The sequence below is a fragment of the Perna viridis genome, chromosome 1 (genome assembly GCF_037379345.1).
Source record: "Perna viridis isolate PV_CMFRI_1.1 ecotype Kerala chromosome 1, ASM3737934v1, whole genome shotgun sequence".
NCBI lineage: Eukaryota > Metazoa > Mollusca > Bivalvia > Mytilida > Mytilidae > Perna > Perna viridis.
Window position 1 is genome coordinate 51,509,294 of NC_142445.1, and position 24,280 is coordinate 51,533,573.

The following is a 24,280-nucleotide window of genomic DNA, read 5'->3' on the forward strand; positions in this document are numbered from 1 at the left end:
CAATTTTTCGTGGGTTAAAGTAGTATTTCAAGTTGAAAAGTCAAAGGTTTTATTTGAATAAAAGACGAATCGAATCTTTTAGAATACACATATGATTAAAAACCACTGTGCAAGTAAACAGTTAAACTCTCCTCCATGCTGTATAACTGATAAAAGAACCAATTGTTAGGTTAGTACAGACTTCAGTACTCAAACAATCAGGATCACAGAAGTCTTTCAAATATCAACCCTAAATTTACTGTATGTAAGGGTGGAAGAATTGAACACGCATATTCAATTGAATATCTTCAGGAAAGCCACTTCTTTCGTCCATACCTTAGACATTCCAAATGCAACTGTATTCCATGATACTTACAAGTGGGCTGTAAGTTTTGAAAATTGCTCTTTTGCGCCTCTAAATCTGTATCCAAAGATTAAACTAGCAAACTTGAATAGCACCCAGGCTTGTGTTTTTTAACTAACGTTTAGATTCGGCTGAGGCCTCCAATCACCATATCTGGTCTTCTCTCTTTTTATCCATTTATTTGTTGATTTTATACCGACGAAGCTGAGCTGGAGATGACAAGCTAGGGTCAAGGAGTAATAACTAAGTAGCAGAAAGCAAAAGATTGGTTGTGATTCAGGATAAGGTTTTTTTTCATTTATGGTTTGCGAAGTGGCCTTGTTTCAACATGTGGTTGACCTTCATCAATTCGATTCAGGTACAAAGATTTCTTGACAATTGATCGGCCGTTGTCACATTCCTTCTTTACTTTTGTCTTGAGCTGAATAGTTGATGTATATCTGTAACATTGAAATTATTCAATATTTTGCATAAGGATTTTATTTCCAGCTGGTAGCATAACCTCATTATCTTTTGGTGTCTTGCATTTTCGCAACACGTCATTTTCCCACAGATTCTTCCGAAATCTGTGAACGAAGATACATTTTGTCCGCTGAGACTTGGCCATGAAGAATACAGACTTAGTCCCACATCGGCTAATAAAAACTCCTGATGGCATGAAGTATTTTATTATCATATTGTCGGACCAGTTCTGTAGCAGAAACTGATTGAGCAAAATGACATCTTGTATTCATGTGTGGTAGTGATAAAGTACCTTTAAAACCTTAGGCACCCTAAGAGACAACAAACATCTGCTGTTTTACAGCATAGGAGTACACTGTGGAATCCCGATTCAAAGGTCATAACTATAAATTCTGGCGTATGTATTGTAAGCTCTGACAGAAAAACTTGTTAGATAAGTTTGTAATTCTAGAGGGTCCAAAATAGAAATAATCGTTTATTAAAATACAATAAAGAGGAGTAATGGTTTTTGAAGTCACAATTAGACAAAACAAAGTAACTATTTGTGGCATTACTATTTTCTTGAATACTTTAAATCAAATGTAAGCGTAAGATTTTTAAGGGGGGGGCTAAGATGAAATTTTCATTGAATTCCAGCAAAGCGCCCCCTCCCAAGTCAAATGGATATTATTCCCTAATATTTAATTTGCAAGTTAGATATCTGCACTTAAACAGATATATATTTAACCTATCATTCAAGCATAACCCAATGTTAACCATCTGTGCTGTGCAAGTGAAACGGCTGAATCAATGTCCTTAGTATGACAGTTAATTTTGGGAAATATATCCATAAATTAAATCTTATCGGAGATTTTTGATTTACCCTCTTACAACCTTTTTTAATGCCCCAAGATGTTTATAATCATATGTCCATTTGCAAGATAACCCTGTGACATAGGATTTGTAAACAAAGAAGAGGAAAGATAAGCCTCATTAACCTGGTCATAAAGGTGGGAGGTAGAAGTTATAAAATTACATTGTGTCAAAAGGGAGATAACCAATTATCCTACTGGTAAATAAAATCAAAGCATCGTGAAAATAACAAAAACATGCTGTTAGATATAAACAAAGTGCAGACTAGGTTAATCAAAAACCATTTGAGAGAACAGAATTACCCTCAAAGCTAAAGTGAACTTTGTTTTAGATACGTAAAACCTCCTTTTATACTATTTGATTTTATCCTTCTCATAGCTGAGCACTTATAGCACAATATATCTTGATTTACCTTGAGTATAGGGTTAGAACTAAATCTGAATTGCATGCATTAACAGAACTAACCTTACCTTTACTTTTAACTTCTACTGGCCGTTTCTTTATGTAACATCCATATACACCTGTTGTTTCTTTTTGTTTTTGAATTTTAAATAAGAGTTCTACAAAATGCATGTAAGCATTAAGTTTGTTAACAGATAAGTTTAAATATAAAGCCTAGAATACACCTTATTACTATTTACTGTATTCAAAATTCTATGAGGGGAATTTAGGTATATATTTACAACCCCATCTCTCATTATCCATTGCACACAACCAGTATTCTGATACAACACGGAGCAGTTTGGAAAGACACTATGAATGCAGTGTTATACAGTCAATGTTAATCTAGACACAACTGACCACGGGCAGATCAAACTCTGATCCTTTGAGTCCAGATGAACATTACACCTATATACGCTACATTCATTGTATCTACTACTCACATAATACATTTAACCCCCTATTCAAATAACATTTTATTTGCTTTATCAACATAAAATAATTTAGTAAACTGGAACAAACTATACAGAAAAAAATCTTTGAAGGGTGCAGCTTGATAGTACTGAGGTCAAATCCTCAACAGTTGGGACAAGTATTGACTGAACATTGTAACTTTGTGCAGCTCTGAATTTGGATTATGATTAATTGTGCAACACAGTATGCGATTCAAACCAAAATGAAAGTGGTCGAACATTTGTTTTTTAAAATCAAACAAGAAGAAATAGGTTATTTGTATAAAATGGTTCACAAGGTTCAGAGTAATTGGCAGAGTTAAAACCCTGCACATTTTGGATAAGTATAGACACAACATTCAAACTTGATACAGCTTTTAATTTGGATTGTTATGATAAGAATGAAAATGTCAAAGTAATAAGCAATTTGTACTTAGTTGAAGAAAATGTTTATTTTCAATTCCTTTTGTTCTTCAATAATCTTTCCATCCATCAACACCCTCCTTTTGTGTGTGTGCAACCAATGAGTAAAATTGTTAAATATTGTGAAATGCGTCTTTCATAATTAAAAAGCTATTTCTGTTTGGTTCATTACCCCAAATACCAACCTTCCTTCAGTGCAATGGAACTCTGTTGTAAAATTTTTTGTCAAGATCCATTATCTAATATTAAAGTTAGCAAACAAAACCTACTGTCTACAGATGAACACAACAACAACAAAATACAACTATATCATACCATTATTGACCACATTTTACCTCTTTCTCCATTTTGTTCAACAGAAGTTGTATATTTAAAAGCTATTAAACACCCAATTTCCCTTTCCCCTTTCTGTTCAACAGAAGTTATTAAACACCAGCTTGCCTTTAGGCTTCCTTTTTTTGCCCCTATTCCTGAATAGATATGATTTATCCATCATCTGGACATCAAGGAAATGCTGGTTTTTAGCTCCCCATTCCTTTAAGGCAAAAGTCACAACACCAAAAATCAATTCCATGCTTCCTTTTGTGGTATGGCATGGTGTTATACAATTTCAAAGAGATCCATTATCTTATAATCAAGTTATTGTCTGAACTTCATGGGAAATATACTGGTTTCTGATATCAGCATGATACTTTAATATGACAACTTTTATTGTAGTCATGTGTTCTATGTTTCTAAGATGTCATTTATCCTGAGGTCAATTACTTAGGAAGAAAGATCATCTGTTTTTACATTAATTCTACACTGATTGCCAAGTTTCAATGATTAAAATTTCAACAAACTTTTATGCAATATTCATCATACAAAACTAACTACCAAAGTAGAATTTAACATTGCAAAATTGAAAAAAAAAAAAGAGAACTTACTTCTGATAGATTTATACATCGATAATCATCTTTGATGACAAGAAAGGTTTTTTTCACAGTGCATATTAGTATTTGACAAACAACTACAATATAAGGTTTTATTACCAAACTTATCTCTTGTGTGACATTTTTCAATAAACAGCTTTTATACCAACATAAATAAATAATCAGGAGCGTTACAAATAAACCTAGTACATCAAAGACAACTAAATATAAATTAATTGAACAAAAACACTTCTCTAGCACTGTCTGATCAAGAAAAAGGACGTTCATTGTCATTCTGTCTTTAAATCGTGCACATATCTACTCTGATATTTGCTTGACTTGTGTAAATCTTCCTGAATACAAAAGGTTCAAAGCCAACATATAAAGTCACAAAAACTAAACAAAAAAAAAACAAGAATGTCACTGTTACATAAATGTGTATTGAACTTCATGCAGACAATTTACAGTCTGCACTGAAATGAATGAAAATGGTCAGTGAAAAATGTTGCATCACCAATATGTTAACAATTTAGAGAATAAATTATGTAACATGAAATGTCTAACAATGAAGTGATTTAACTGTACAGGTCATCATCTCCATCATCTTGGAAATTACCTCCACCAGAACCACCCTGATTTGGCTGATTTGATCCACCACTGCCTGGGAAACTACAATAGAAGATTTTTTTAACAGTTTGTTTAAAAACAAAACATCTTTTCTAAAATCTCGTGAAGCTTTATTAACCATGTTTAGTATGTGTTTTTCCAAAAAAAAGTATAATCAGAATCATAACAATTATTAAGTGGCGAAGAAATTATCTTTTCTGCTGACAGTTTAATAAATTTACTGTAAATATTTCAAATCATAACCTCTTATCAAGGAGCATTTATAGATTGACCAAAAAAAATCAATGGTATAGCAAGCATTGAGTGTGACCTATATTATAATAAATTTTTACACATTGTTTTATCGTAACAAGAAACATAGTAGCTAGAAATTTCTAACACAAAACATGTCAAACATTTAAATGAGAAGATTTTATACACAGATTCTCAAAGTTTCAGTTTCAGCAGGGTTGTTCTGCTTAATTTAAGTATCAATCTTTATTAAAATCAGACAGGAGGTGATTAATGCATGTTAAAAACCCATCAAATCCACTCCATATTTCTTTAATATTTAGAATCTATTACAGACCACATAACCAATCATAGTTTTTTTTTTAATTTGGGTGTTTTGCAATTGAGATAAAATTCATATAGATTGTACATCAAATTAGCACCTTGCAAGACTTATCATTCTTGATTTTGTTCAATTTGGTTGATTTTAGTGGGAGATATTGTATGATTTTCTCAAAAGCACAGATCTTAATATGGAAATAACAACTTTCATGTAAAAATATAACACGTAGACTAAAAAAAAGCATTGTTTGTTTGGTGGGTTTTTCTTCACCATAAATCACTTTAATATGGACAATGTTTGAATTTAATATGGACTGGTACTTAATTGTACCCAAGGAACAAATATCTTTAACCTACCACCAAAAGAATTTTTTTGAGTTTCATAATGGATTCTGTTATTGATTTATAGAGTTAATGGACCTTAGCAAAGAATACACTTTGCTTTTCTTGGGGTACAAATATGTTATCCTGGGAAATTCCTCACACAAATGGTAACACAGAAGGAATTCATATATTTACCACACCCAGATAAAAAAAGCTATACTGCATGAAGTACATGTCAATTTACGCTCTTATAGAAATTGAGTAGGGAAAGGAGCAGTTAAGGTTCTCAATACCCAAAAATACATGAAAATTAATCATGAAGTGTTGAAAGATTTAATTGCAAATTTGGAGACTTTGAATCCGTAAAAAATGAGAAAACATAGACTTTTGATAATTCTTTCATTAAAAGGACAACCGAATTGCTTGACGTTGACTTAAATTCAAATATGTTGTCAATTTTGTACTTTTTGGTAACTTTCCAGTCATATTTTTGGCAAGGAAATGGTGTCAACGCTCAAGAAAAAACTTCATATTTAGTTAATATATTCATTATAAGATAGTTGTAAAAATATAATTGTAAAATGATGTATAGCTGTGGCACCATTATGACATTTCAATGAAATGATGCCACAAAATATTTTCCCTAATATTTATCTGATTTACTGTGTGGTTATTAATTTTTATCTTATTGCAACATAGTAGATATTTTTGGGCAATATCCATAGCTAATAATGCCCCTACAATTTTTACAAGCATTTACTGATATCAAAAACACAAAATTATTCAAGTTAGGCCAACTAAAATCAATTATGTGGTACTTAGACCCTCCCTTGAAGGTGCTTCATAACCTATTTATATCACTGATTTCAATAAAATAAAAACACCTCTTTTGTCCTTTTTTTCTCTAGCATTCAACAATATAAGAAACACCATCATGACTTAAAGAGGCAATAAAAGGTCAAAAGAAATATTTCCCTCCTTTATTGGTTAAAATGAAAAATGACTCCAGAACCAATAAACTACATTTGAATGGCCTTAATTGTAACAAAAAAAAGACTAAAAAACTATAATAATGATTTAACCAACCTGAAATTGCCACCAAATCCTCTGCTTTGCTGTAGTGTCTGGGCAAACATTTCATATTTTCTAATGTCATTGTCACTAACAGATCTTCTTGCAAATTTCATTGCCTCTTCAAAATGAGCTCGTGTTATTTCAGGTACCGGATCATAGTCCTCTGTTTCCTAAAATATCATTCATAAATATTAACAACCTGGCAACTTTTCTGCCTAAATTTCATCTTATTATTTGAAATTTTTCATTTGCCTATTTTAAAGCTAAAATATTATCTGAATACCTATATATAGAAAATACAAGTTGTTGTGTCATACTTTATTCATAAGGAGGGCACGAAACTCTGCTTCTATACAGTTTCCAAAGAATTTTCACAAAAATGAGAGGATTAAGGGTACTATCTTAATCCAAAAATATAGAGGGCAAGCTATGAACAACAAAATCTTTTGTCCAGAGTTGTGACTGTACAGAAAACTATTTTTGTATAAAAATCAAAGAGTTCAACAAATTCGCTCTATATTTTCTGCATAAAAATGGGCAATGAAATAAGCTATTTTAGCACAAATTGGCGTAATTTTCTAATTTTCCTTTATTTTCATCTACAATTTTAGTGAAACACATGCATTAGTACACAGTGAAACTGATTTTAACAAAGGCACATATTCAGCTAGTGAATTATGCAATTTTTATGACACTTGAAACACTTACGTTTTCGGGGCTAATTTTGACGTTTTCTGAACAGACTCCTTTGTTCTAGAAATGTTCATTATCATTATCAGATAGTTACCATATCTAAATCAGGATTATTCTGTCTTTCCCGTTCATTACGGATTTCAGCTTCAATAGCCTGTCTGATTGCAAGCTTACATGCACGCTGGCAAATTTCTGTCAAATCTGCACCACTGAAACCTTCTGTTACCTTAGCCAAGTATTCTAAATCTATATCCTATAATAAAATTTGTGGTTTAGGTGATGATCATAAAAAATCAGTTTATAAAACAATTTTAAGATTTTTTAACTTTTATACACTGAACAAGATTTAATAGTCTTTTTCATTTCTTTACTTTCGAAATCTACATGTATCATATTCATGTTGCATGTGCACAGGTGATACCTAAGGGACTTGAGGGTCATCCAAAGAGATAGAAAAAATATAAAAGTCTAGGACTTAGACTGCAATTAATTAAAACCAAAAAAAAATTTGCATAAATATATCATTAATGCTATTCCAACAGTTATGAAGCTGTAATAATAATAATAACTAAAAATGACATTTTTGATCAATTTAATATACTACACATTAAGAAATCAAAACTCTGATGCCTTACCCTTGACACTGGAGATTTTCTCAAATTAGCCTTCAAAATCTGTACACGTGACTTGAGATCTGGTAGCGGAATGTAAATCAGCTGATCAAGACGTCCAGGTCTCAAAATGGCAGGATCAATAATATCAGGTCTGTAATATTAACAAATCAAACCATTTGGTTGAAATAATGCTTTATAAAAGATAGTGACTCACTTTAGAATGTGTACTTATCATATTAAGTAAAAAAATTGTCACACACAAATATTAATCATAATTATACTGAGGTATTGTACATTTGTAGTCATAAGCTTTTCTATTTAAAGACCACAAAAGCATGAAATTCACAGGTTTTATTGATTGCTGAAGCATATGCAGTGCAGCAGAAAAGGGCAGTAATATTTACCTGTTAGTTGCACCAATTATGAAGACATTTTTCTTTGCACTCATACCATCCATTTCTGTCAGAAGCTGATTAATTACTCTATCAGCAGCACCACCTAAAAGTAAAAAGTAAACCCATTAAATAAACTCCATTTGCAAATGATAAGGCAATGAACAGTCTAACCAAATGATTCAGTTTCAGGAAAATGTTAATCAGAGCCCTTTTCAACCTTACTTTATGATAGCTGAATAGAATGCAAACTGAACTCAGGTATTGCCAATAGGAAATATATAGCAAAGCCTAAAGCAAACATTCCCAAAACAATCAATGGACGGTTAGTTAACCTAATCCAAATTCAAAACAGCTAGACCTTGTTGCATCTAACATATTAACAATGGATAGAACTTTTATATTTCTCTGCAGGATATGAAGTTAAGCACTGATAGAATAATAATACATAAAAGAATATCTGCCAACAATATGGTGCTCCCAAAGGTGCAGCTTGATACAAAAAAAGCCTTTAAATCATGATAGTTGGAACAATATGGAGAATATATTCATGCTTTACACATCTCTTATTGTGGTTACTGCTAAAATATTTGACATGACCCAGAATGAATCTGGTAAATAACCTAATTTTTTTTTAATGTTTAGAATTATGGTCTAAACAATTATGAATTCTCAGATTCGGCATAAAAACAAGAATTTAAATAACTTGAATTTTGGGCTCTCTGAACCCTTACTTATAATAACTTCTGTAAATAAAATCTGACTTCACGAAGAAACCCAAGAAGTAAAGATTTTAAATTAAACCCCATTGAATCTAGTATGATATTAAGCAATTTATACTAATTTCTTAAAATACATGTCCCCGGCCACTTTTTTCCATATTAATTCCACCCTTCCTTTTGAAGTACATGTACTGAATATTGAATACCTATTTCATCAAAATTCACTCACTTCTACAAAAATTTAACATTGTAAACTTTTTGTTATAAGCTCTTTTAAGAACAGAACCATAGAAAAGTAAAAATCATGCAAAAATCTTTTTGCAGAGAAAACATGGATGAATATTGTGTACATCAGGCAAAATATTGATGTGAATTTGGAGCTGTCAATGAACTTTTCCTGATGCAACCACATCTAACAAAATGGTGCATCAACGACTTACCTCCATCACCACTGTTTCCACCTCTAGCTTTAGCTATGGAATCTAACTCATCAAAGAACAATACACAAGGGGCAGCTGACCTAGCCTGAAGTTTATATCCATTTAATGTTAGTAATTAGTAGCTTTAGCTTCATTTTGGACAATAGAGAAGAAAGGATAAGACCTTAAGAATTAAACATGGAGTAAATTTCTAAAATGTGGTTTTTTTTTTAGAATATAAAGATTCCAAAATCTTTAGTTTATTAGATGCCATTTGGGTTAGTTAATATATGCAAAATCTCTATTTAAAAAGGAGTTAAGTATTTTTCAAAAACCAATATAGAAAATCCATTTTTCACCTAAGAAAAAATGAACTATGTTGATATTTTGGTCTTATCCTTTCTTCCACCATGCAGCATGAACACATACATGTAGCAACCAGACAAAAGGAATATCAGCACCGTACAGCATGGCTAGTTAACCAAGCTACACACGTACCTCCATCTCCAACATTGCCTCCTCTAGACTTAGCTATGGAGTCTAACTCATCAAAGAACAGGACACAAGGTGCTGCCTGCCTTGCCTGACAAGTTACAACATACAAATTACATAATTTATCAAAAATTATTTAACTAGTTTAATGTGGTTGGTGCCATTGGAGAAGCAGGATATGCTTACCCTTCTTGATAAGATACTTGCACCTGATATCACTCTCAATTTTTTTTTTTTTTGGCGGGGGGGGGGGGAGTTCACATTGCAAGAGCTTTTTCCTTCAACTCAGTTTTTATATGTTATTGTATATTTTCTGTTTGTTACACTGCCTATGTGGATCATCTCTGTTTCCTGTTTTCATGTTTAGGCCAAGTGCTTAGAGTTTGAAATCTGTAAACTGTTGTTCTATTTTTTATGCTTTGATATTTTTAAGCTGATATTTATTTAACGTCATGAAAACATAGTACTACACCTGATCTAAGAAATAGCATTATTTTGTCTTTTTCAAAAATAGTTATGATTAAACTTTTACGAAAAAATATGCTTGGATGACTAAATAGCATTAGCATGTTACAAGAGGACACTTTCCATAATGCATGGCTTTCAATTGTATAATTTATTCACAACAGGTGCTTGTATCATTTGTGAGATAAAAATTAAAGCAGTATTTCTTTACTGAATAAAGTATCATACATTGTACAAATTTTTTCTGTCATAATTTTTTTAAAATATATACCTACTTTCATTTTTAATGATTAAGTTTCATTACTTTAACGTGTAAATTGTTTAAATCTCACACAAGATAAACTTACTTTGTCAAAAATTTCTCTAACATTAGCTTCTGATTCACCAAACCACATAGTAAGTAATTCAGGTCCTTTGATAGATATAAAATTTGCCTGACACTCATTAGCAATGGCCTTTGCCAAAAGAGTTTTACCACAACCAGGTGGTCCATAAAACAATACTCCTTTGGATGGGGTCATACCAAACTTTAAAAACTTTTCTGGATGTTCTACAGGGTACTGAAAAATAAATTCAACAGTAAAGGCAAACAAACATTTTCATTTAAGAATTTCAATATCAATGGTAAAAAAGAAAAGAATATATAATTGCTGTATAAAGTTAAAATATTCACCTGTACGAGTTCTTGTAATTCCTTTTTGACATTTTCTAAACCTCCAACATCATCCCAGGTAACATTTGGTACTTCTACTGATGTTTCTCTCAAAGCACTTGGGTTACTCTTGCTCAAAGCCCACTAAAAATTAAATATTTTTAATTTTTAAGTGCAAGAAATGGTGTAAAAGTTGTCTGTCTTGCTTTCTATAATACACTTAAACATTAAATAAGATAGTAAGATCATGTAAAATTGATTCTATCCTCTCAGATAATTCACTCTTCAAAAACGGCAAAGTGTATACATCTAAGTTTATCATCAAGCCAAATATAGCAAGTGTCTAGTTTGTTGGATATTTTTCACAGGGGAATAGTTTTATTCATATTTTGTTTGATATTCAGGTTACAAGTTACAGAAAAAAATGGTTTATGATGATTTTATATAAACAGTGAGAAAATCCAAGCTACAAATCATCAAGCCTGTAAATACATGTAGATATTTATATCGTCACACCTCATTAATAATTTTTGTTTCATTATTAGGGAGTTTCAATTTTTCTGAGGCTTTAAGTGGCACAAATAAACAAATATTTTTAGACAATGATCACCTGACTTCAAATCATTAACCTTTTCAGTAAACCAAATTTAAGAAACCTCCCAAAAATTCAACTATTTCAGCTACTTTGACATACCTGTTATCCAGAAAGATGATTAGTTTTGCATTCCTAACAACATGAATAGTTATTCTGACAATAATTGTATCATATGCTATAATTTTTGTAGAGACCCTTTGAATAGCCATCCTATTCAACTGGGTGCTTGAATAGTTCTTTGGCACCTAATTTTAAAACTTCATTCCTGCCAAATAAATATAGGGCATTGATGGATTTTTTTTTCAGAGCTTGTAATAAACATGTTCAAGCTGCCTATTTTCGCAGGTGATATCAATGTCTGATAACTTAAGTGAAAACAGATGGTTAAAAATAAAAGTTATTCATCATAAATGTGTGAAATGTGTAAAGATTTGATACTATTACTCAGAAATCTTCAATTCACAAATACTAACCCTGAAGTCTTCCATTGTGACAGCCAAAGCATCCAGTACTTCAGCATCAATAGTTTCATCTTCTAAGTCTATCAAGTCCATTTTTTCTCTTATCTGTTGAAGAGCAGCCTCTGAACATAAAGCTGCTAAATCAGCACCAACATGTCCATGTGTTTCTGATGCCACTTGTTCCAAATCAACATCATCAGATAATTTCATGTTCTTTGTGTGAATTCTAAGAATTTCTAATCTGCCAGTAGCATCTGGTATACCAATATCAACTTCCCTATCAAATCGACCTATAATACAAAAATTTAAGTTAAAGCTTTATAACTACACACCTCAACCAGAATAAATGTTTTGCATCATGCAGCTTGAAATGACCAGTGATAAAACTCTGAACAGTTAGGGCAAGTATGGCTTGATACCGCTTTCAATAATGAGAATATGACCAGAACAGAAGCTCAAGTTACAACTCTCAAAAGCCTTCCTTTTAGTATGGAACTTTATGATACATTTTCAAAGAGATTCATACACTTATACTAAAGTTATTGTCTGGACTTCAGTTTTTCACGACAACACCAACAACAGCAGCATGATACCATTATAAAACTACATTATTTGTGGTCATATAAAAACTCAAATAGAAACTAAACAGATGGATAAAAGGCAGCAAGAACCAAATATTTTTTTACTTAACACCTTGTTGCTAGGGCATAAAATGTTTATAATGGTATACAATAGGTTTTTGCATGTTTTCAAAGATATCATACATGTGCAGAGCTGCCAACGCATTATACATGAGACTAAGTTTTGCTGAAAAACACCTCTAAGTCCATCAGCCATCATTTCTACAAATTTTGCCTAAACATAGATTCCTGACAGTATGCTCATCTCCATGTGGGTATATTATATCCCACAGAGTGTCGTAACAATGCTGCAAGCAGCTTAGAAAATCATTTGACAGATGGACAGACTGACTGCAAACAGACAGGGTGAAAACTATATATTCCCCAAAACTTTGTTTGTGGGTGGTATAATTACAGCATAATGCTAAGTTGTTTTGAGATATTTTTGACCAGCAAGTATTTAACAATTCCTTAATTATGGTTCTTAATTACATGGAAGAATTACTGTAAGATTTATTTGTGCCCTTCAGAGCTTTTTCATGCTTATGTAACATTTAATATACTTAAGTTTTGCAAGTTTACTATTTAATTCCTTCTGATTCCATAAAACTTTAGTGACATACCAAATCTTCTGAGAGCAGCATCTATACTGTTAGGACGATTTGTGGCAGCCATTACAATAACGTGGGATCTCTGTTTTAAACCATCCATAAGTGTCAACAGCTGTGAGACTATTCTCCTTTCTACTTCACCATGAGTCTTTTAAAGAAAATGAATGGTAATTGTAAAAAGCTAACACTTGGTTTCATAATAGCCACAAATGTCTAACTTTTTTCAAAGTTTTTCATGATTAAAAATATCATCTCCAGTTCATTACCATTATTGAAAAAAGAAACGTGCGTAAGTCTGAGTTTCAAGGTTCCTACAACTGAACTCTTGGGATTTTATTACAGCACAAAAGAGAATATCAAGACAAAAGTAATTTTGTAAGATTTATGGCCATGAACAAAACACTACAATTTAAAAATAATATATAAACATACTTTGTTTTTAACAAACTTACAAATTTTTTTTGCCAATGTATTAAAATACATAACTGGATACAACAGTTTTTCTAAAGTCAAGAAATAAGCCTTTTGATTTAATTAGACCCTCTTTTAAATTGTTTTTAGCAACACATTTTTATAACCATTAAATTGTATTTTAAGTATGACTAGGAAACACACACCTTTTCTCTTTTAGGGGCAATGGCATCTAATTCATCAATGAAAATAATGGCTGGAGAATTTTTTTCTGCTTCCTCAAAAGCTTTCCTCAAATTACTTTCAGATTCACCAGCAAGTTTACTCATAATTTCCGGACCTACAATGAGAATATTACTTATTATTATATAGATAGCGGTGATTTACTGTATGTTCCAAGTGTAAACATTTTCAATAATTCACACTGTGAAATAAATTTGGTAATTTCACTCTCGTACTTTCTCTTGCCAACATTCATTAAATCTAGGCGTTCTTTCAGTACTCGTGATAATATTTTGGCTATTCACTCTTTCCAATTAATTATCCTATTATTATTTGGTATATAACAGTGTATAACAGTAACTCCAATAGAATATTTAGCTCACACGCACACATTAATTAGAAAATTATTAGAAAAAAAATGAACCAAGACAATCATGAAGTTAGATTCTTAACGAAACTTACCATTTATGAGAAAGAAGAAAGCCCCAGTTTCATTGGCTACAGCTCTTGCAATAAGTGTTTTACCAGTTCCAGGAGGTCCATACAGCAATATACCTCTGGGTGGCTGAAAAATTACATTTGATACAGAGCAAAGCACTGACTGATCTGAAATAACATTTCATCATACATAACTTTCACGATATAATTTCCTTTGATGACAGGATTACTTTTACCATTTAAGCCAAGTTGGCCAATAACTTTCCTTCAAACAAATGCAGTCATTATTTTTTTTTAATTCCTGCATTTTTATGTTTTGCATGTTCAAGTATTAAAAACTGAAACCATTCTCCCTGATTTATTATCTTTGATTAAAAAGTCAAGAAAAAAATCTCAATTTTTCAGTTATCATATTAAAGGAAAGTGTTAGGCTGTATATTAGGAAAATAAAGAAAATTCTCATCCACCTAAGATTCTTGTTAGCTGATTTGCAATAATACTTTAAACTAACAATACCTTCACACCAATAGCTTTAAATAACTGTGGATGTCTGAGTGGTAATTCAACCATTTCTTTGATCTGTGCTAACTGTTTACGACAACCTCCAATGTCATCATACCCAACTTCATTAAGTGCCTCTTCTTCTTCCTGTTTAAGAATAATTGATTCGTACAATAAATGTGAATAAGATTAACTTCTAAGATATAGTTAAGCAAAAATGTCCCTAGGACAACCTCTTAAAACACACAAATCAAAGAAACGAGAGGTTGCTGTGTAGACTTCAAAATGGAATTTGACTTACCATATTTTGGTGTGTATTATTAGCACATTTTACATAGAAATCATTTCCAGAACATGGGGGTGTGTATTATGCATCAGTATTAAAAGGAAAACACCATGTTATTGTGCAAGTCATAAATATCGAAACTAGTCTTTTAAATGTTCATGAAAATTAAATTGAAACAAAATTATTTCCTTTTTTAATTAATTAATCGCTATTTAAAATTAGGCAATTTGAATTTCCCGTGTCTATGGGCGCCACCATGATCGGTTGAGTTGTGACATCACGAAGTCAGTTGGTAAAGTGAAAGTAAATCTCAAATTTGGGACTTTTCTCCTATAATTTCAACCCAAAATAAACAGAAGAAGAGATTGTGGCACAATATTTAAGCAAATGTCAGACAACATTGATGAAAAACGGGATTTGCTGCCAGAAGACTAGTATGTCATAGGAAAATCTACTTCCAAAGAATTTTCGTGTTGCCGATCAAAAACTTTTAGAATATTCTCTTTTATCATTCCTGCAATCGTAAGCTTGACTAGACAATATGTTTTGGTGATTAGATAAACAGGATCATAGAAATATTTACGGAATATTCTTTGAAGTATACTTATCATAAGTCTAATGTCCATTATTATGTGCATGATGATGACATTTCATAATAACCTTAATCAACTTTTCTTCATAACTAGTCTTATTTAAGTATAACATAATAAATTATTCAATGCTTTCTCACATTTAACATTCCAAATATCATTTAAAATGATTAAAACAAACTAAAACATGTTGCTATTTGAATTTGCAAACTTAAAATAAACTGTTGCTGTCTCCTTATTTCTTCTGAGGCATACCTCTCTTTTCACTGGTTCTCCTTCACAGTGTATAACAGTATCTGGAGCTACAATACAGTATGGACTTGGGTCAGTTTCTATCACTTTGAATTCTACAGCACGCATACCACCTCGGACAATAAATATGTCACCTTTCTTAATAGGTCTGTAAGCCTCCAGAAAGTAAGGTTTCAGGAACACATCAAAGATGTTTCTGCAAAAGATTGAAATTTTTAATTTGAAACCACCAAGTTTTTTTTTTTTGTCTGATAATAATTAAACAATTATAGTACACATTTTCCCTACATTTTGAAAGTTTCATATACTGCCACATGTATGGGGTTGATAGTATGCAATACCCTTCATTTAAATTGAAAAGTAGATGTTTGCCTATCTCTAAGTTTTCAGCACTTCAGCTGATACCGATAAAGATGTTATAAGAGAATATAAACAAGCCAAATTTTCAGTCAACTTATGACCTTCAGTGAACATTAGCACGTGATGTAATTGAATAGGACCACCTCTAATGCTATCGGGTAAGGCAGTAGAGGATCTACAACAGTATACAAATACAGCCACACCAATTTCATCATACAAATTTGAAGTCTAATGGGATGTGGGGACTCTACTACCTTACTTGCTAGTGCATTACTACGTAGATACATAGCATGTACGGCGAGGATCAACATAGAATGTAAATACATTGATGCATATACATAAATAATCAAGTCTAAGCTACACCCCAAATCTAAAATTTGGTCACTCCCTCAATGGGATTCAAACCCCCTTTTTCTACTTTCACATCTGTAATGGCAACACCACCAGCACTAAGTCCAACGCTCTAGATATATCCATTAGATCAAATTGAAATAGAGAAGATAATGGAAGCATAGAAGGGTCTAAAAATTCTGGACAATGTCAGAATTGTGAAATCTGCAAAGCAAATTTTTAGTTGTTCCCTCAGCAGGACTTGAGCTTGTACCAGTATGACATCTCTGGCAACACCACCTGCACAAATACAGCACCATAGATCACTTGGCCAGCTAGGCTATAAAAATATGGCTTTCGCTAGCCCTGTCAATCCTCCTCATAGGTTTAACAATACGCTAGCCCTGTCAATCCTCCTCATAGGTTTAACAATACATCTTTTTAATTTAAATTATCATTAACCCTTCAACTGCCAATATAAATTCTATTGTTTTATTATGTACTGCTGAATAAAAAATGACAATTTTGATCTGGAATGCATACTAAGTTTCATCAAGCATAACTTCAATATTTTTAATCATACACCAATAAAAGTTATATGTATATGTATTGTTAGATTCTCTAGTTTCCATTTCTGTTATTGTTTTGTGTCATTGGCCAACTTTTACCTGTACAGGTGCAAATAAAGGTGAAAATTTAGTTTTTTATAATTTAATGCTAACAATCAAAATAAACTCTGCAACAACACAACATTAGTAAACATAAAACTTCATAAAACAGTTTCACAGTAAGAAAAAATACTTTGAACAATTACAGGTAAGTCCCAGGTAAGCAAAAAACTCGTTAAAGGTGAGTAAAAAGATCGTTAACTCAAAAATAGTAAATTCATAGTTAGAACTATTTTGAAACTTCAGATAAAATTTTCATAATGATAAAATGCTTCAATCAAAACATTCAAATGCTACTAAGTCGAATTCCTCATCATCATCGTTATCAATGAAAAAATTAGCCACTTGTTCATCATCACTCCAATCTACGTCGGCCATTTTGTCGACATTTTCAAAAATTTATTTGCCAGCACTCCACAGTATTGTAGAACTGCCTAATTTTGGTCTTGTAATCTGATGCTTTGTAACATTTATCACTTTAAAAAATTGTCAAGCATCTGTAAATCTATATATCTAGAAATAGCTCAAGCCAAGGCCTTTAGGATGCAGTAAAAATTTTCTGGAAAAAAATTACCCACAGCATATAGGGTTACCAAAGAAACCATGCAAAAGTATGCGAAAATTTGCAAAAAAGTTCATAAAATCAGGTTTAAAAATATCAAATTTCCCGCAAAATATCTGAAATTTTTATTTCAATCCCTGAAACTGTTCAAACTTTTCCCTTCAAAAACCCCTTCCTCATATGGGCATCGCCGGTTAGATTTTGAGCTATTTCACTTTGTAATCCACTTATTAAATTTAGCATGGTAAAAAATTGACTTACTTTCACTTTCACAATGAAGTCAAATTGTCATTGAAAAAAAGCCCCTTCAACATTGAAAATATATAAAACATTGCAAAATACTTTTAAAAGTCCCCTTTTTTCAGAAAATGTTTTATCAACAATAGATTCTTCATTTTTAATCACTATAGCAACCACCGGTTTCCATTTATGTCATTTTTCATCCCTAGCCAAAAGTGCAAAACTAAACTAAACTGTGGAGTGCTGGCTTTACGATTTTTATTTTTCATTGTAAACAGTAAAAACGTCCGAGAAGTACGAATATACTTCAGATTTCAACCAATCAAAACCTCTGTAACAATTATCATACATAATTTTCGGTAAGGGAATTCCCTTTGTTGCTTAGAAACTACGATAAACAAATGGGTCCGAGAAACGACAATTGTTGCGTGTAGCAATGACAAGTCGAATTACCGGAACGACATATGCCGCGTGTAGCAGCCTAAGGGTTAATGATTACAGCATCCGGATAGGATCGGAAACAAATTTTTCCCAGATTTAACAGGACAAAAATCCAGGTTGGGGTTTAGAGTCGATAGGTCGGGTGAAGGAAAACAGACTTATATTTTTTTGCCCTAAGTACTGTTAAATAGTCTGATTTCAAAACACAGTTTTAGAGTTATGCTATTTTTTTTTAAACATTTTCACATATTGTGATTTCCAGATTGAAAGACTGCATTTAAACCTTGTACATTTGCTTAGAAATATCAAATATAGATTAAGTTTGGGTATATTTTCTTGTTCTCCAGGTACGAGGACACAATTAATTTCGTAGTGCATTTCAACAGACCCATCTTGACATATAAAAAAAATTTCACCACTTCAAACTCATTCAAACTTCACCAATATGGAAACATGTATAAAAGCAGATTTCTATAAGAGTGCTAGAAAAATTCACCATCATATTTTATTTTTAGCAACTTTGCTTCGGAGACCCCGTAGACATGAAAAGTGACCACTGCCAAATGTCCTAAATTCTGACCTTCTTTCAAAGGACCAAATCACAACTTCCACATAAAATTACAGAATAAAAAAAAAACCTTGTTAACTTGATCCTTACCCTACAATTCTGCAGTTAGTACTAAGCAATAAAGTTTATGACAGCAAAGAAAAAAATCAGGAAGAAACACACTAAAAAAAAAGGAACTATATTCGTATACAACGAAAAGTCAAGGGGAATTAATTGTGATCTCGTACCTCCAGGAATGCTAGTTGTAACTTTTGCTAACCATGATTTTTGTCATGTGACTTTTGATGTGCATAATATACTACTAATCAAGGCTAGGTACACATTTCATTCATGTCCTATTTTCATTCACATACATAGATATATAGAGGACAGTAAAGTAACTTTCCCATTTACCCCTCCTCTCACCAAAAAGCACAACTTTTTATGTTTTGCATATCAATACTATATGTATTGCTTAGTACTTACCCAGCCAAACCTTCAACTGTATCGTCAATAGGCAGTACATGTATTCTTTTCCCATACTTTACATCTGGGCATGCCTGAATACTAAAATCAGCAGAAGATTTTATCAATAATAGATTAACCTATAAGCAAGGGAAACAGAAAATCTAGGAGACTTTTAATATCATTTTTACACTACACCAAACCTAATAATTTTTCCTACCAAATGTTTGTTTGCTGAGGAACAGGATTTCTGATCTATTTTCATATTATTCATTTCATTCAACAAAGTGAATGAAAAAACAAAACTAGAATTTCAAAAAATGTAAAGGTAGTTATGTAATGGTACATGTAAAATCTAGATTCGAAAAATCCTAATAGTGATTTAAGGTGAAAGTAAATTAGGTTCTTAATAGAGAAATTACAGTTACAATAAACTGTACAACTCTCTCATTTGAGTTGCTTTGTCCCACTAAAATCATACCTATACTTATTTGCATGGGAGAAATCAAAAACATTTAACAAGAATGGAAATGGTGAATATGTCAAAGAGACAACATCCCAACCAGGATGCAAAATGTCTGTTCTAGGCCACCTAAAGGTTCAATGAGCAACAAGGAAACCCTCACAATACAGAGCAGATATTTGTACATACATAAACAAGACACAGCCCTAGCTAAAAACTGAAAATTGCACGTACTTTATGGGTCATATTTACATGTATACAAACTGAAGTACTAACTATTTATATGTATAAATCTCAAGACTGATTGAATTGTAAGCTGAGAGTCATCATATGTATCAGACCATGATGGATTGGAATCATTACACCCTTACTGATTCATAAAAAGAATCATACAAATGATATTACTTAAACTCTAAAAATAATACGTTGATATGGAAGGCATCTTTTTCTTTAAACAAGGTGTTGTGTAACATAACAGATAAACTGTAGTTAAATAGAGATGTAAATACCTAACAACATCTCCTAATCTAACTCGTAAGTTGTTTCTAACACATCTGTTAATTCTGATCTTATCATCTGAGCAAGTGTCATCTGACAAAACAATGCAAACTGTTTCTCTCCTTCTTTTGCCTTTTAAAAGAACTGTGTCACCTCTGAAGAGTTGTAATTCATCCATCTTTCCCTGTATAACATTAACATGAAGTAAATATTTTTTTTTGTGTTTGTGTTTTTTCAACAAGTGTATGCACTAAAACATTTCAGTTTTACATCCAAAGCAAACACAAGCAAAAAACATACTTCCTATATTTTTTTAATAAATATAAGACCTGACTTCTTGTTCTATCCTCAGCTATTTGGTAATGTATCTTTTTTAAAGGAGAAGACCATGTTATTGTGCAAGTCATAAATATCAAAACTAATCTGTTAAATGTTCATGAAAATTAAATTGAAACAAATTAATTTCCTTTTCTTCACTAATTAATCAAGATTTATAAATATGGAATTTGAATTTCCCGTGCCTATGGGCATCACCATGATCAGTTGAGCTGTGACATAACGAAGTCGGTTTGTAAAGTGAAAGTAAATAAGTAATTTATTACAATGTCCGTTGAAATCGCAAATTTGGGACTTTTCCCCTATAATTTCAACAGAAGAAGAGATTGAGGCACAACATGTAAGCAAATATCAGACAACTTTGACGAACAATGGAATTTGCAGGTAGAAGACTAGAGTATTGTTTGAGGAAAATCTTACGGCTACTTCCAAGGAATGTTTGTGTTGCTGTAAAAAAACTTTTAGAATATTTCTCTTTTATCAATCGAGTAATCGTAAGCTTGACAAGACATGTTTCAGTGATTAGATAAACAGGATCGTAGAAATTTTACGAATTTTATTTGTATACATATTATTTGCAGGGTGTGCATCAGTACCAAACTGACTTAGTGACTTCACGAGCCAATCGGAAGCTATCAGTAAAAATCAATTAAGATAGAATCAATCATATAGGAGAGTTCTGCAAGATGGCTATCCACTTATATTTCAAAGATTTCAAACTTTGCATAGCCTTGAGCATTTACGAAAGCGCATTTTGTATTAAAGGTTATTTATTTTCGTTTACGTGGGTATGATTTATCATAAGAGCCTAACTTAATGCAAAGTGGTCTTTCCCTTTAATGTATCTCCAGTAATAAAAAATATTCTGACAGCAATTGTTTCGTAGTAGAATGGAAAGACAACTGCCACACTTCATAATATTCAAAATATAAATATAAATATAAAACGGTTTATTAAGTAAATTATGAACCCACAGGGGACAATTACAAATACCAGTTATGATTATTACAATTATACCAACCTGAGACAGGGAAACAACGGAGTTGTCTTCATTTATAGCTTCTTCTACAAGAAGTCTGTTTGGTCTGTCTTTACGCTTGAGAATAGCAGTCTGCAGATCTTCACTGTAAGTTAAATGGGACAACAGGGAATGATATTATTCATCAGATCGTAAAAAGTGTTCTTTTTTTTTTTAATTTCTACAGACATACATGTAGCATAAATCTCCATCTTAACTGGTCCCTAAGATAGTTCTTACATCTGTTAAAAAAATATAATATACACATTTCAAATTTTTATTTGATGTACATTTGCTATTATTTTGCACAATTTTCAGTAACTATTAAATTGTGTTTAGATTGTTAAAATATTCTCCAAGTATTTTCCAGAAGTAACTACAGGTAGTCATGTCTCATGGTTTCAGTGCTACATTATTTATACAGGTACTTAACCTTTCCATCCTAAACAAATTATTCTGATCAAATAAATATTTGGAACAAGTGGATCAACTTTTATAGTAAGAATGACATAGTAGAATTGAGGATCACTGCTGAAAATATACCAATGACACGTTCCCTTTAAAGAATGGCCAAACAAATGACTTCATATGCTATTTTTAGATCTTTAATAATTTCATAAATTCAACTCCTCAAAAATGAATTTCTGTTTTAATTGTACAAGATGATTAATGACACTTAATTCAAACAATTAATTTCAGATCTACGCGTTACAACAACATTCCGACGGAAATTTCCTCTTATTCTGCCCGGGTGTCCCGAAACTGCAAATAAATAACTTTCGGTTTTACGTAACGAATATTCGGTAAATGAACGAAACAAAGATTAAAAAGATTCAACGATGAACATTTTTAAATAGTAAATAACAAAACCTGCCGACAGATAGTGGTAACTGTGGTAACGAAATGTCAAATAATGGAAACAAAGCTTCGATGACAAAGTGAAATTGAGCAGGAAAAGCCGATTCATTATTTCGGTTAAAAATTATAATTGCAAGTGTAAAGAACAAAACAGAGATTAAGCCAATATTTTCGACATCACTTACTTTGCTCCATCTGCCATTATCTTGTTCTTAAGGGTGAATTATCACAAAATTTATTCAAGTGCGTGCGTGCAAGATATCTTCTGCGTGAAAATGGCGACGTATTGGATTTTATTCTAACATCCGGATACTAACCGGAATTCGTTTCCGGATATTTAAATAACAGCGAGGCTCAGTGGGGGTAGAATATATGCAGAATATATTATAATGAAAAAAAGAACGGATCTACGATGAAATGCAAAAAATACAACGTAAATCCAAAAAAGTAAATAATTTTAATGAACCGTTGCAATTAATCGTTGGGGTTGTGATATACAACATGGAGTGAATGCTAATTCGGCGGTCTAATATTACTTTCGGCAAATGCATGGAATAACCATTTAGTTTAAATTAACCCACCAAAGATAATTTCGTTGAACATATATGAACAATTTAGTTTTTGGACTACACACTAAGTCTATACTTTATCGGTAACACCAAATACTTTGCGTATACATCCAGATGAAGCCAGGGCTGAGTTAATACCAATATGCCTAATGATATACCTCATGCACGCGTTCATAGTTAATGCATTTATTAACATTATTTAATCAGTACAGTAAATTTATGAAGCTGTTTACAAGCATCAGGGAAATTAAAGTTAATTTGAATCTTTTCAGACTATTTGCGAAACTGCAATACATCGAATCCCGAGAAAGTGCGGCTACTTAAGCATGCAGTGAGTAGTAAAATAAACTATAGGATTATTCAAAGATGACACCTCATCTGTAACACTAAAATTCGTTTTTTTTCTTAAGTAACCTTTGTAAAATAAAAAAAAGCAGAAACAGATCGGCAAAGAGTGGTGCACAATTTGTTGCTATATGTATTACATGGATGGTGGAGCATTTGACAATCTTGATATTAAAACCTTCGTATTTTATGCAAATCGACTGCTAAACAAACTAAGATTTATATGGATTCTTATTTTTAGTGTAAAATGGTGTAGTTAGTTATATTATAGTCGATATAAAGTACTACAATACTTATGTTGGAGTTTTTGTATTTAGTATTCAGAAAGATTGTTTCCATCAAAAGTAATCTGTACTTATATATGGTAGCATTAGTTAAGGTTTTGTAATTCTTTGACATCAGAATTTATTCCGGGAAAGATTTTCTATGATTGATAACCTTCAAGTTATCGTATTCCAGTTGGTATGAAGTTATGCTTGCACTGTAGATTCACGATGATTCCGTTGATTTACTACAGACACTGTGAAGTCAACCTCATATCCTGGTCTACTATATGCCCGTTTTTGTATACTCAAACATGTCAATGGTAAAAAAAAACTATCAGAGATCAAAGGAAAACTATTGAACAAACTATACGATAAACTTCATTCCGTATTGTCAACTTTCCTATCCTCTGTGGCAAC

General features: G+C 31.9%; 1 protein-coding gene across 4 annotated transcripts; it reads right to left on the bottom strand.

Moving 5' to 3' along the window:
- Positions 1–3,983: 3,983 nt before the first annotated feature.
- Positions 3,984–22,983, bottom strand: LOC148629264 (transitional endoplasmic reticulum ATPase). 4 transcript variants are annotated; one of them, XM_088547299.1, is made up of 18 exons: positions 22,869–22,983; positions 21,829–21,931; positions 20,483–20,655; positions 19,532–19,612; positions 15,901–16,093; positions 14,785–14,916; positions 14,293–14,395; positions 13,815–13,948; positions 13,210–13,345; positions 11,979–12,256; positions 10,932–11,054; positions 10,606–10,818; positions 9,323–9,407; positions 8,173–8,266; positions 7,790–7,919; positions 7,249–7,407; positions 6,474–6,631; positions 3,984–4,553 (listed from the first exon to the last, which is right to left on the bottom strand). In XM_088547299.1, exons 1-18 carry the CDS (start codon positions 22,883–22,885, stop codon positions 4,460–4,462), a joined length of 2,406 nt encoding a protein of 801 aa, XP_088403425.1. In that variant the 5' UTR covers positions 22,886–22,983; the 3' UTR covers positions 3,984–4,459. The 4 variants fall into 4 exon arrangements, with proteins under 4 accessions (XP_088403425.1, XP_088403431.1, XP_088403444.1 ...); XM_088547305.1 differs by lacking the exon at positions 9,323–9,407 and adding an exon at positions 9,800–9,884; XM_088547318.1 differs by lacking the exons at positions 9,323–9,407; positions 22,869–22,983 and adding exons at positions 9,800–9,884; positions 22,259–22,424.
- Between the last annotated feature and the right edge of the window lie 1,297 nt (positions 22,984–24,280).